The sequence below is a fragment of the Anguilla anguilla genome, chromosome 4 (assembly GCF_013347855.1).
Source record: "Anguilla anguilla isolate fAngAng1 chromosome 4, fAngAng1.pri, whole genome shotgun sequence".
NCBI classification, from domain to species: domain Eukaryota; kingdom Metazoa; phylum Chordata; class Actinopteri; order Anguilliformes; family Anguillidae; genus Anguilla; species Anguilla anguilla.
Window position 1 is genome coordinate 12,486,383 of NC_049204.1, and position 12,876 is coordinate 12,499,258.

Genomic DNA, 12,876 nt, shown 5'->3' on the forward strand with positions numbered 1-12,876 from the left:
CTGATGTTGGGCGTAAGGCCTGGCTCACAGTCGGTATTACAATTCATCCCAAAGGTGTTTGATGGGCTAGAGGTCAAGGCTCTGTGCAGGTCAGTCAAGTTCCAAACTCAGCAAAACATCTCTATGAACCCTTACATTTGGCACTATTTGGGCCAGTACAGTTGCCACTGTGCATAATGCCAAACCCAGATTGGTCCGTCAGACTGCCAGATAGTGAAGCGTGATTCCTCACTCCAGAGAATGCATTTCCACTGGTCTAGAGTCGAACGGTGGTGTACTTTCGTTTCCAACTCAAACGACCTTGTTGGTTTCCGTAACATGAGGCAAAAACCACATTTCCCAAAATGCACTTCACAGAATATGATTCTGCGCGTTAACTGTAAACATTCAAAAGCGCTGGTTTGTAACCAAGCTGATTACGCTTGTGCGTGGCTTCCGTAACTGAAAATGGTTGAAAGTGAGTGAAACTTCCAATTCGTTGGAATAGCAGAACATAGTTTGCAAAATTGTGATATGGTGAAGTTGTATGCACCGTTCAGTTCACCTGAATCACATTTTTCGAGGTAAAACCAGGTTCGCAGGATGCAGTTTCGGTTAAACACTGGCAATGTTGCACCCTAAACTTGATGCAGCTGTTTGTCTAGATCTAATTCTGTAGTCGGTGAGTATTGGGATTAATTTGCAATATCGTTTATCATTTTGTTAGGTGACTATTTTGAAATGAGCTAGTCTAGATTATAAAATAGTATCGTAGCCTGTGACGAATATGTAAAGTTAATTTGCCAAGTCAGAAGATCACGTTTAGCTATCTAACTGGTTATCGATAATATTTTAAAGTTACCGCCGTTAGGTAGCCTACCTTAGCATACATTCGTGACAGGTTAACAAGCACGTATTATAAGTTACTTCCTAAAATGTTTAACTTAAGTGTTGTCTATTTGCAAGTTTTGGGAGAACACTAGTTTCCTAATTAGTTGACTTGCTGGTAAATCTTTTGCCACCATAACTAAACGTAAATAAACCTGAATATGACAGATACGTGGTGCCTGTATTTGGAAATGGATGCCTTTTTGGGGACCCTGCAAGACCATGACGTGAGGTGGGTGCAAACTTTTTTTGTTAAACTGCTCTTCCCGGAGTGTTCGCTGTTGTAAATCTGAGGCCCATACTTTTCCTCCAATACCAGCTCTGTCCTTTCGTCGTGCGAGCCGGAACTTTTGGAGCTGATGCGTCAGATTGACATCATGGTGGCCCACAAACGGAGCGAGTGGGAGACGGAGATGCTAGCCTTAGAAGGGAGGCTACAGATTCGTGAAGAGGAGGTCAAGTCTGCTCGGGATCTTGTAGAAAGCAAGAATGTCGAGGTACCTAACACACTACACAAGTCATTTTTCCTGCGCGCTAATTTAGTCTTTGTGACCAAACAGATTTTTTTCTTGTTTTTTATTTTAATTTTACGACGAGTTTTTATGCTGAAAGTTGTTTGGATAGGCCATGTTTACCCTGGTATCTGGCAGCTGGTTGTCCAGAATTTTATGTGAGCATTTTCCAAAGTTGCGACAAAACATGGGTTGAAAATTGTACATATGCAAACAATATAATTAGCATCTCGTTAGCACCAGTGCACAGTAGTGCACATATTGATAACATAGCAATATTGTTTTAAGCGTTTTAACAAAAGTATGGAATGCATTGTCAGCTGATTTTCGTTGAATTACAGCAACAGTGGTTGGCAAGCTACTTTGCAATTTCTTGTTGTTTTGCATGTTTTTGGAGTGATGATAAATCACAACTTGTTTTAATAGTCACCCATATGAATCATCTTGTGGAACATATTGCCAAAAGTCAGCCCTTAATCAAAACAGTATTTCCAGGATAGTGTATCAGCATTGTCACGTACAGTAAGTACATCTAGGGAGGTTATTCTGCAGATAAATCCACCACACTATTGTTAAATCCATCATTGTGGTAGCCCACACATCTGTTGTTACGTTGTTTGTTTATTTGGATAATCACCAACTTTGTGATGCATTTGTGAAGGTAATTATTCGTTTATTTATCTGTTTTTTTAGTATATGTTTACATCTGTACATGTAGAGTGGTTACTCTTGCAGGCTGTGAGCATCTTGCATCCAATATCATGTAATCAAATTTACAGTTGATTATCATTGTTCATGCACAAAGATGGTGAGGGCATCGAGGAAATCAGCAAACGCTTAGATAAGTACCCATCATGTTGCGATGAGGTCTGCCTGCAGTCCCAGCAAAAGCACACTACTGCAGTGAGATGCTATAGAACTAAAGGACACAAAAACAATGGGAATAATAACTGACTTAAATAAACAGGTGGCCATTGGCTTGGTGAAATGTGATTAGCGTTCCGTGGTTAGTGTATATTCGTGAAGGTGTTTCACTGATCCAGCACTTCATGCTCTCCATGGTCCTTTCCCAGGTCAGTATTCTTCGGCAGCAGCTAGAAGAGACGCAGTCCGGAAGGAAGGAGGCCACTGCCAAGTATGAAGAGCAGCTGCAGCACGTGCGTGACGAGGTGGGCGCGCCCGCGCGGAACCTGTAGCCCATCGCCGCGGCGACACGCCGCCTGTCCAAATGTCGCACCTCGCGTTCCCACGCAGCTGCTTTCGGGGGTTTTTTTTCACGCGGCTGTCGATCTGACCCGCACGCGTGCGATTCTCTCCGCAGCTGACCCGGCTGAAGCGCAGCTACGAGAAGCTCCAGCGCAAGCAGCTGAGGGAGGCGCGGGAGGGAGCCAAAAGTCGCGAGGAGGACAGGACCGAGCTCACCCGGCTCACCAGCAAGATCGAGGTACTGCGCTTCACCCCACTCGACTCTGTGCCCCAGCACTGACCCTGGATCAGTCTGCTTGCTCCTCCCACAAAATCCTTGCTGTGAAAATGAGGCTGATGGAAGCCTGGCGCACTCCATGTGACTATTGTAAATCGCCAAACCCGATAACTGGAAATAATACTGGCAAAGGCAGAATAGGAGTGACGCTTATTGCCTTGTGTGTCATAAGCTGCTTCCCTCTGGTCACTCATGCTGCCCTATGAGGTTACGAGCAGGCCCAGGAGATACAAAACTGGACTTGAAAAGGTGTCTGAACTTCTCCCAGCATGGCAGTGATTGCGGTGTTGAGAGATCCCTCTCCAGCGCTGGCAGGCACTCCGTCTGTAATCATCCACTGCTTTTATTTAATGACACAAACGCAAAGTGGTCCATTTTAGAATTTTTGCTGCCTTCAAGGTTACGTCGTCTTCTGTGGTGCTCTTTGCTTGCTTTCAAAGGCTGAATTAAGAGAGAGGAGGGGCCAGTGAAACAGAAAGTAAAATATAGAAATATCCTGATTATGATGTTTTTTTTTTTTGTTTAACAGTATATTTTGTTGAGTATACACCAAATGCATCTGGTTGTACAATGTTATGGTGGTAAGCCTTAGATACATACTGGAGTATGAAATGAAAGATTAAGAAATTAAAAATTGTATAAAAATGAACTCCAGCCAAGCCTTGTCAAAGCACTAACTGTAGTACTTAAAACCACAGAACGATTTTTATGAGTTGTTTTGGTAATACTGTTGAGTGTTTATTTACACACATTATTGGAGTATTGTCTGTCATTGGAAGTTGGTCATTTATCCCACCTCATGAAAAGTGCTTCTTGGCGAAGACTTTTGAGGATTTGCAAGCTGTTTAATGGACGTGAGCAGTTTGGTAGATGCTTGCCCTTGCAATTATCTGAGTTCATAAGGAAAGGCACACAACATGAGTGAACATTTTTAACCGTGGAACAATTTCAGTATGCACAGCAAAGCTTTTCAGAGACTCGGTAAATTTGGGGGCAAATGAAGCGGAATGTGGGCTAAAATTGTGTAGTGTGTACCACGTGTTCCTCAGAGGATGAAGTAGCTCCCTCTGGTGGCCGCTCTGCAGTCATGCAGCTTTCCAGTTTTTTTTTTTTGTTTTTTTTTCTCAGGAGTTTCGACTGCGCTCTCTGGATTGGGAGCAACAGCGGATTCAGTACCAGAAGCAGGTGTCCTCCCTAGAGACTCAGAGGAAGAACCTGGCTGAACAGTTTCAGCAGTTCCAACTGCAGGTAACGGAGGTTTTTAATATTAAATGATTTCTACTATTTTCTACAGTAAGACTCGTTTACTAAGTGTTAATTTTCTTTTAAATATTATTTAATATTATTAAAACATGAATTGAAATGCAGTAGAGAAAGCTAATTCTTGGTGTGCACAATATAAATTGAAAAATATTTATTGAAAATAAAATTCAATTATTTACTGTAAATTGTAAATAAATTGATACAATGTATATTGGTAAATGAATTTGCTTTTAAATTTCTTCTTTTAAGTTTGTTTAAAAGCAGTGTAGACCTACTTCTCTTTCATGTTGCATTCTTGTGTTTGGTCTACGTGCCAGCAACACAAAGCACAATGCCCAGAGTTAAACCTTTTGCTACATAATAACACAAAAGGTGGGAACTGTAATGCACAAAAATCATCCTCTGCTAATAGCAGCATCCACCTTAGTTATTTCAACCAGTTTAACAACAGTGAACCCGGGCAGAGTGCCGGTGTGATGGGTAACGGAGGTCAAAGGTGGGGAGAGATGACGGTGTGTTTGTGGGCGTGGCAGCGCTCGCCGGGCCGCGCCAGGGAGGCGGAGCGGGGCGAGCAGGCCAGCCAGGCGGAGGCGCAGCGGCTGCGTGTGCAGCTGGAGCGGGCGCAGGACGCCCTGCGGGCGCAGGAGCTGCAGCTGGAGCGGCTTAGCCTGCTGCAGTCGGAGCTCGGCGACTCCCGGAGGGAACGGCAGGTCAGCGGCACGGTAGGGGAGGCGTTTGGGGGGGTGGGCGGGTGGACCGGCGGGGCCGCGGGGATGGGAGGGGGGGGCTATCCGAGGGCCGTTTGATCGGACGGGACCCTCCGTGCGCTCCGCAGGTGCTGAGCGAGGAGAAGGCGGAGCTGCTGGCCACGCTGGACACGCAGGACGAGTTCGTGCGCGGCTCGGGCCTGCAGCTGCAGCAGCTGCGCGGTGAGCTGGCCCGGCTGAGCCAGGCCCTGCAGGCCAAAGACCATGTGATCAGGTAGGGCGGAGCTTCAGCAGGACGGGCGTGCTTATGTCACAGTGCCTCAGTCGGCTGCAATATGACTTAACTTGCATTCCATTACACCAGGTACAAAAGCACACATCATAAATGTACATGACCTGTGCTGAGCATTTGATAGGGCTCTACAGTGCTCCCATTTAAGAGCATTTGCTCCTTAAAATTGATATCTGCTATCTGTAAAAATAGTTTAGGAGCACACCTACTAATTGGGTTGCATTAGTATGCTCCTAAATTTTTCAGTTTAGGAGCACTTTCACACCGATCCACAGGATTATCATCATGAGGCAGTTTCTCTGGACTTCATAGCCTGATATCTTATGTGATGTATTTATGATGAGTAAGTCCTGCATGAAATTAATAAATATTATCCAGTCTCTCCTTGGAAAAAATGCTAACATGGTTTGATTCAGGTTAAGTGCTTAGAATGACACGGACACTGTAGCAGCAAACTCTCTTCCTTCTCTTCCCGTAATGCCCTTTGCTGGATGAACGTGCCCTGCGCCCAGGTCCCTGGAGGACTGTTTGGGGGACGAGGGTGTGGCTTCGGGCCTGGCGCCCCTCAGGCGGGAGCTGGAGAAGGCCCTGGTCCAGCTGCACGCCTCCCGCACCTGCGAGGCTCACCTGAAAGCCGAGGCGGCCCGACTGCGCGAAAGGTAAGGAGGGCCGGGACGCTCAGGAGCCGCAGGACTTAAACATTTCTGTTGTCCACAGTCAGGGACTCGCATCGCCCCATCAGAGTAAGGTAGGGACCTCACACGATGTATGACGACGTTTCTGGTTTTAGCCTCGACGTCCTGCGAGGATCGAGGGGAGGTCCAGTTAAGGAGCCAGAGCTGAAGCTGCTGGAGGAAGACCTCAGTCACTCGGTGGGAGAAGTGAAGAGGGTAAGGCACTCTCTTCGTGTGGGCCAGTTTACCATTTCGCTGCTGCTGGGAGCGGATGGGCCTGTTCGTGAAAGAATAACGTGAAATGGAAAATGTAGTGCTGCGTTTCGCTTTTTGAACTTTGCAGTTGCGCTGACACTTGCTGTGGTTGTGCTGAATTATTTTGCGGTCGGGATGATAAATGCTGCGGTTGTGCTGACATACGTTTGTGGTCGTGCTTGCCAGTTTTGTAGTCGGGTTTAGCGATGTTGTGGTCGTGCTGACCGGTGCCTGCCGACCGCTGTGGTGGGTGCACTGGAAGGTGTCGATTTGTGCTGATTGGTGCTGTGACTCGAGTGCAGCTGAGGGACGAGCTGCATAAGGTGGAGCAGACCCGACGTGGGGAGGTGGAGGGCATGAGGAAGGAGGTGTCCCAGCTGACCAATGAGCTGCACCAGCGCGACATCACCATTGCCACGCTCAGCGGCTCCGCCTCCGGCATTGAGCGACAGCTCCGGGCAGAGGTGGAGAGGGCAGAGCGCCGGGCCACCGAGCTCAAGGTGGGCACTGCTACACGCCACGACGACTTAGCATTATAGCTGTTTAGCATGTGGGCTCTGCTATACTCCACGACCACTTAGCATTATAGCTGTTTAGCATGTGGGCTCTGCTATACTCCACGACCACTTAGCATTATAGCTGTTTAGTATGTGAGCACTGCTACACGCCACGACCACTTAGCATTATAGCTGTTTAGCATGTGGGCTCTGCTAAACACCACAACCACTTAGCATTATAGCTGTTTAGCATGTGGGCTCTGCTATACTCCACGACCACTTAGTATTATAGCTGTTTAGCATGTGAGCACTGCTACGTGCCACGACCACTTAGCATTATAACTGTTTAGCATGTGAGCACTGCTACACGCCACGACCACTTAGCATTATAGCTGTTTAGTATGTGGGCTCTGCTAAACACCACGACCACTTAGCATTATAGCTGTTTAGCATGTGAGCACTGCTACATGCCACAACCACTTATCAGTATAGCTGTTTAGTATGTGAGCACTGCTACATGCCACAACCACTTATCAGTATAGCTGTTTAGTATGTGAGCACTGCTACACGCCACAACCACTTAGCATTATAGCTGTTTAGCATGTTTTAAATCGGTGGTTAAATCTTTATTAGTGACAATTTAAATATTATGTGTATTGTTTGATATTCATATTGACTTACAAGAACATGCTAGCAAGGTTCATCAAACAGCAGCATTAACTAAGTCATAGATATTGCGAGAACAACAACGATTAAGCATCTATCTGCAAACGTAGATGCATGAAAATATAACTAATGTTTGTGTGCTTAAAGGTGGTTATGAAAGCAATATTGCCCCATAGCAGTGGTAACCAACCCTGTTCCTGGAGATCTACCATCCTGTAGCTTTTTACTCTAACCCTAACCAAGCACACCTCATTCAATAGCTAGAGATCTTTGTGGAGTTGCTATTTAGTAGAATCAGGTGTGCCGAATTATGGTTCAAAATGAAAATTTACAGGATGGTAGATCTCCAGGAACAAGGTTGGTTACCACTGCCTTATAGTATTGAGATGGCTTTGAACAGTCATTTTGTATAGCAGTGTGGCCTTGCATGAGACTGTCGCACCTGCAGTGATCTGTAAGGTCTCACTCAAGCCTGGCTTGGCCTTGGTTTGCTGCTACCATGCACCGTTTTCCTCCCTGCAGGTGACCCAGGTCCAGCTGGAAACCTTTAAAATGGAGAACCAGCACCTGACTGAGATGCTGGAGCGGCTGGAGTCCAGGCTGTCCAAGGTGAGTCTCCGGAAACGCGCAACCTCGGTTTACCAAGCTCCCCTACCGGGCTCTTCACCTCCCATCCCACGCTCTGCTGATCCGGCCCGCTTCAGTCCTGCTCTTCATGTCCCTGCAGAAGACCGAGGGCTCGCTAGCGCCCCCCAGGGACAGCCTGGAGCGGGAGAACCAGCAGCTGCGGCAGGAGCTGGCGGAGGTGCGGGACCGACTGGAGGCCCAGGCACAGACCTGGCAGGACAAGCTGGAGCAGGCCCTGCTGCAGAGCCGGGATGAGCTGAACCAGCTCCGCCTGGCCGAAGAAAGGTGTGCATACACACACACGTGCGTGTGCGCACACGCTTGCACACACACACACGCAGACACACGCAAACAGTGCCCTTATATGTGAAACACAGAGAAACAGAAATATGAATCCTTCTGCTCAAGGTCCAAGAATTGATGGTCACAATAATAAATATTATGAGCAGGAGAATGTTAGTGTGACAAGTCAATCCCTGTCAGCCACATTTCTATATTTGGAAAAGAAAGAATGTCACCCACCAGGTGTCGCTGTATTCGATTGCTTATTTACATGGATGTCTCCTTCGTTAGAGTGAATTATTGAACTTCGTCTGCTTGCAATTCTCTCCTGAAATACAGAGAAATACGCAGAATCTGCGTAATAGCTTATCTCATAATAGCTTGCTAGGTATACAGTGCTATGTATTAGCATGTTAATGTGGAAAGTGCTTTTCGGTATGTAATAACAGAAGGATCTTGGCATGAGTTTCAACATTAGTAAATATTTAAGTCTCTTCACTTCCGGGCTGATGATCATATTATCATCAGTAAACTGTTCAATAACATGTGCCCGGATATTTGAAATGGGAGTCCTGTGGCTCAAGTACTACAGTCAAGACATTCAATGGTAAAGATCAGTTTAGCAGTTCCAAATTCGGTGTTTATTTAGAAATTTCACCTCGTTCCTTAGCGCCCATTCCCTCAGGCCCTGAAACGATTACTCGGTGAAATCGAGGTACATGTCAGTTTCCCCCAAGTAAGAGCCATTTGAAACTTGATGAGATTCGGGGGGTAGTCCTGATCTCCATGATCCTGCCGCCCTTCCTCACTCCCTCCCATTTCAGGAAAGCCAAGGACGTCCAGCGGAAGCACAGGGAGGAGGTGCTTGCCCTGGAGGCGAAGATGCAGGAGACGACCGTGCGCTACGAGGAGGAGATCCAGAGCCTCCGGAGGCAGCCAGAGGTCCTTCCTAAGTCCTCCTCAGTCCCCCAGGCCAGCAGGTCCAGCTCGGCCAGATCCCGCTCTCCCTCTTCCTTGTCCTCGTCCTCCTCCTCCTCCTCTTCCCTTCGTCTTGAAGGTCGGATGTCGGCGCAGGGCAGGCCCCCTTTGCTCTCTGCTGCCCCCGATGGCAGCGAAGGACACCGTTCCAACAGCAGCTCGCAGGAGTCCCTGCACCTGCTGGGACAAGAGCAGATCTCTCAACTGGTGAGCAATCCTTCAACACCCTGCAGTCGTGTAATAACAGCATGTTTCAAATAAAAATAATGAGGACTAACGTTCATTTACTGGACAACATCTTTCTGTTAACCTATCCTCATTTTAAATGTTGGTTAAGTGAGGAATGGAATTAGGTGTCCTGTTTTTGGATCTTACTCGCTGTAGAGAACATCAGTATAAGAGTTTTACCTGAATCAGCAGAAATATAGGGAACCATTTTATAAGGTAAAACAAGACAGCCCGCCATGAAACTTTTCTCTTGTCCCAGAGTGTCCATTGCACACTCATTGGTCAATATGTGCCTTGTGACACATGTGGGCCAGTTGGAGCCAGGCGTGCAAAGAGGAGAGGCGCGGCCAGCTTTGTCCGCACGTGACCCCGCCCCTTTTACCCCCGTGTCCGCAGGCGTTGGAAGGCTCCTCCCCCCCGGGCACGGTAGCCTCTCGGTTCCTGGAGGAGGAGACCCTGCGCTCCCAGGAGCTGCTGCAGAGGCTGGACGCCCACATCGAGGACATGAGGGAGGACACCTCCCAAACGGTCAGGAAGTACCTGGAGGAGGGCCCGGGGCCCGCTTCCCACCAGGAACCTGAGCACCGCGGGGCACCGCGAGAGTGAACGCTGATCCTCGACCGCGGAGTACAAAGTGCCATTCGCTATCAAATTGCCAAACTGGTCCCAGCGCCCGCCTGGCGGTCGTAATGCGGCGGTAGGCTAAATGCTACTTGGAGGCGGGGCTTATTTGCCAGTTATCAGTGGAGGGCAAGTAGCGCTCAGATCTCATTGGGTGAATGAACTTCTTAGATTAGTGGGTGAAAGCTATTCTTGGTTGGCCATGTTAATGCTAGTTAGTTAGCTAGAGCTGAGGTCCATTTTAATCATTCGATTCGTAAATTTAAGGATGTCCCAGAATACTGTGCCATAAAATACACATTTAAATATGTGTATTAAATATTTGGCGGTTATTTATTGTTTACAAGTAACGGAAAGATAAATAAACTGGATGAGATTTTTTGGGCTGAGTTTGCCACCCTTGGCCTGTATGGCGCAGACGCTTCAGGGAGACGCTGTTCCCACTCTTCCCTCCCTTCACCCATCGCTGCTCTGTGCACGTCGCTAGCGCCGGAGCCTGAACAGTGGAGCGCCGAGCGACGGATCGTTTGGAGCGCGTCGTTCCGCTGTCTCCTGGCTCTTCCCTCCAGGCTCGCGGTACTGAACGCATTCCGCATCCCGGGGCGTTCCTGTCAGTCACCACTTTGAAAAGTCGTCAGATTGTTTCTTCCCCACAGGCTTCAGTGCCTTTCTTTCTTTGTCTGCTTTCTGTTTTTTGTACCCGATACATGTGTGTATATATATAGATTTTATATGTTTTATAGAACACGAATGTCGCAGTAAAAATCTGAATTGTATGCCGTAAATTTCACTGTGTGAAACGGTGCACGAGGGTGCAGCGATGATCTCGCTGTGGCCTCCCCGCACTCTGTCAGGATTGTCCAGCACGTGTTTTTTTTCCAAACGGCCTCCTTAACGAGCGCACCCTGTCCTCGCGGCCCAGGCATCGGTAACCACGGGAACTCCAGTCCAGACTTCACGCGGGAGACCTTCGGCAAAGTGCAAAGCAGCACGTCGCAGGGAATTGTTGGGGGGAGAGCGGAGCTCTCAGAGCTGCGGTGGGGTACACCGCAGCTCTGACCCCCCAGCGCTGGACCCGAGGGGGCCGCATTCTTCCACCGAAACCCCCCCCCCCCCCCCCCCACTGGCCCTGACGGGGCCCACCGGGTTGTTTGACGAAGTCTTCGGCAGGAATGCGCGTGCAGTGCCAGCGCTCTCATTGCTCCCCCCCCCACCCACCCCCCCTCCCCCTTCCTTTTATGAGAAAGAGCATGTGGAATTTTAATGTCAACCATGTGGGACAGAAATTCTGAGAGCCAAAATCAGAAGGCAATTATTGATGTGAGCCGTGGGGAAGGATCCTCATATTTTACAGATGGCCTGATAGCATAAACAAGACCGACGAGGAGGGAGGGGAGGGGGAGAAATGTGAAACAATTCTCCAATTTATTGAAAAATAATAAAATGAATATTTCAATTCTAGTTTGTTTTGGAATGTTTGCCCCCCCCACCCCCTTTCCGAAGATTAGCGGCTGTTAAAAATGCTTTCTTAGGCCATAGGCCAGTGTTCAGAGGGGTATTTGGTTGCTATGGTACCGGCTCCTCCAGGCCCAACAAACAGTAATAAGGAATTTGGCATTGTGGACATGGCTGTCTTAGGAGCATGGAAAAAATGTTTTTTAATATGCGGACATTTTTAAGAGGGCCTGGTCTTAACTCTTGCATTCCGGAAGGGCAGGGGAAACATTTGAGATTAACTTTTTGAATTTTGCGAACATCTGGATGAAGAAGCGATTCTATCATTCACAGCAGATTGTTTTGTGAAACCAATGGCCAAAAAGATGAAATATGAATTATGTTGAAGTGCCGTTGATTCATTCCTGCCGTCCTTTCTCTTCCAAAAATACCTCTGACAGAGTTGTCAGTGTCTGCATTTCCAGCGAGGGTCAGTTCGAAGTCTTAACAGCAGGGGGCACCGCAGTGTTTCGTGTCTGCCAGCTAAGGCCATTCTCCAGTAAGGATATGTTCATGAAGTCAAATACATTGAATGCAGCTTGCTACTTTCTGTAGCACTGCAGTAACAGTAGATTGATTTTCTTCTGTGATTCAGCGTTTAGTCACGCACACCTGGATTCATTAATTCGTCGGCCTACTTGCAATAAAACCTCAGTGTCTCCTAGCGGGGTGTCAAGGAGACATTTTATCTCCTATCAAATGGCTTCCTGGGGCCTCTTCCTAACCCCTAGCCCTCAAATTTTTATTGGCTTTTTCAAATCTCCTGTATTAGAGGGTGTCCCACTTTTCAACTCCATTTCGATGAGGAAAAGGGATTGGAATATTGACTGTCCTCTTCTCATTACAGGTGACTGCTGTGGCTTTCAATAATGCGACTTTGGCACTACTTCCCTAACACTTTGAGGTGTTAATGCGGATGAATAAAAGTATAGAAAAGAGCGTTTCTTTCATGCTTGGGTGACGAAAGTATCTTTCTGAAATGTGTTGGGTTTTATCAGTCAATTTTTTCATTCAGTCATTTTTATTCATTACCCACGTGTGCTAGAAACCCTCTTTTTCATGGCGCGGCTTTAAAGAAAGGTACTAGCCCACATTGCATTCTGTTGTGGGTGTATTGTACATAAGTGTACATAGGCGTAAACGTGTCCTAAGAACTGGTTTCAATCAGCGGTGAGCGGGGTTGTCCTTGAACCAAGCCCTTTGTTAATTGATGGCTGGCATTGATTCTCTTTAGAAATTATTTATTTTGAGCGGACTGCAGATCAGCTAGAGTCTACTAACTACTCTGAGGCCCAGCTTGTCCCATCCAACCTTGTAGTGAACTTGCCCTAGAGGAAAACATTAAGGAAGTAAGGCTAATATCATGTTATTGGTAAATTCTGCCCCGCCTTTCAGGATAACTTCTGAGATATCAAGCCTGTCAGTAAAAG

At 47.4% G+C, this 12,876-nt stretch overlaps 1 protein-coding gene across 2 annotated transcripts; it reads left to right on the forward strand.

Annotated features, from left to right (window-relative positions):
- Positions 1-385: 385 nt before the first annotated feature.
- On the forward strand, positions 386-10,728 carry cep63 (centrosomal protein 63). Of its 2 annotated transcripts, none has more exons than XM_035414548.1 (15): positions 386-661; positions 1,036-1,099; positions 1,187-1,364; positions 2,453-2,548; positions 2,701-2,823; positions 3,991-4,110; positions 4,659-4,847; positions 4,961-5,106; positions 5,637-5,783; positions 5,915-6,014; positions 6,356-6,553; positions 7,739-7,825; positions 7,944-8,128; positions 8,950-9,310; positions 9,728-10,728. In XM_035414548.1, exons 2-15 carry the CDS (start codon positions 1,059-1,061, stop codon positions 9,935-9,937), a joined length of 2,181 nt encoding a protein of 726 aa, XP_035270439.1. In that variant the 5' UTR covers positions 386-661; positions 1,036-1,058; the 3' UTR covers positions 9,938-10,728. The 2 variants fall into 2 exon arrangements, with proteins under 2 accessions (XP_035270439.1, XP_035270440.1); XM_035414549.1 differs by having other exon boundaries at positions 4,659-4,835.
- The last annotated feature ends 2,148 nt before the right edge of the window (positions 10,729-12,876 follow it).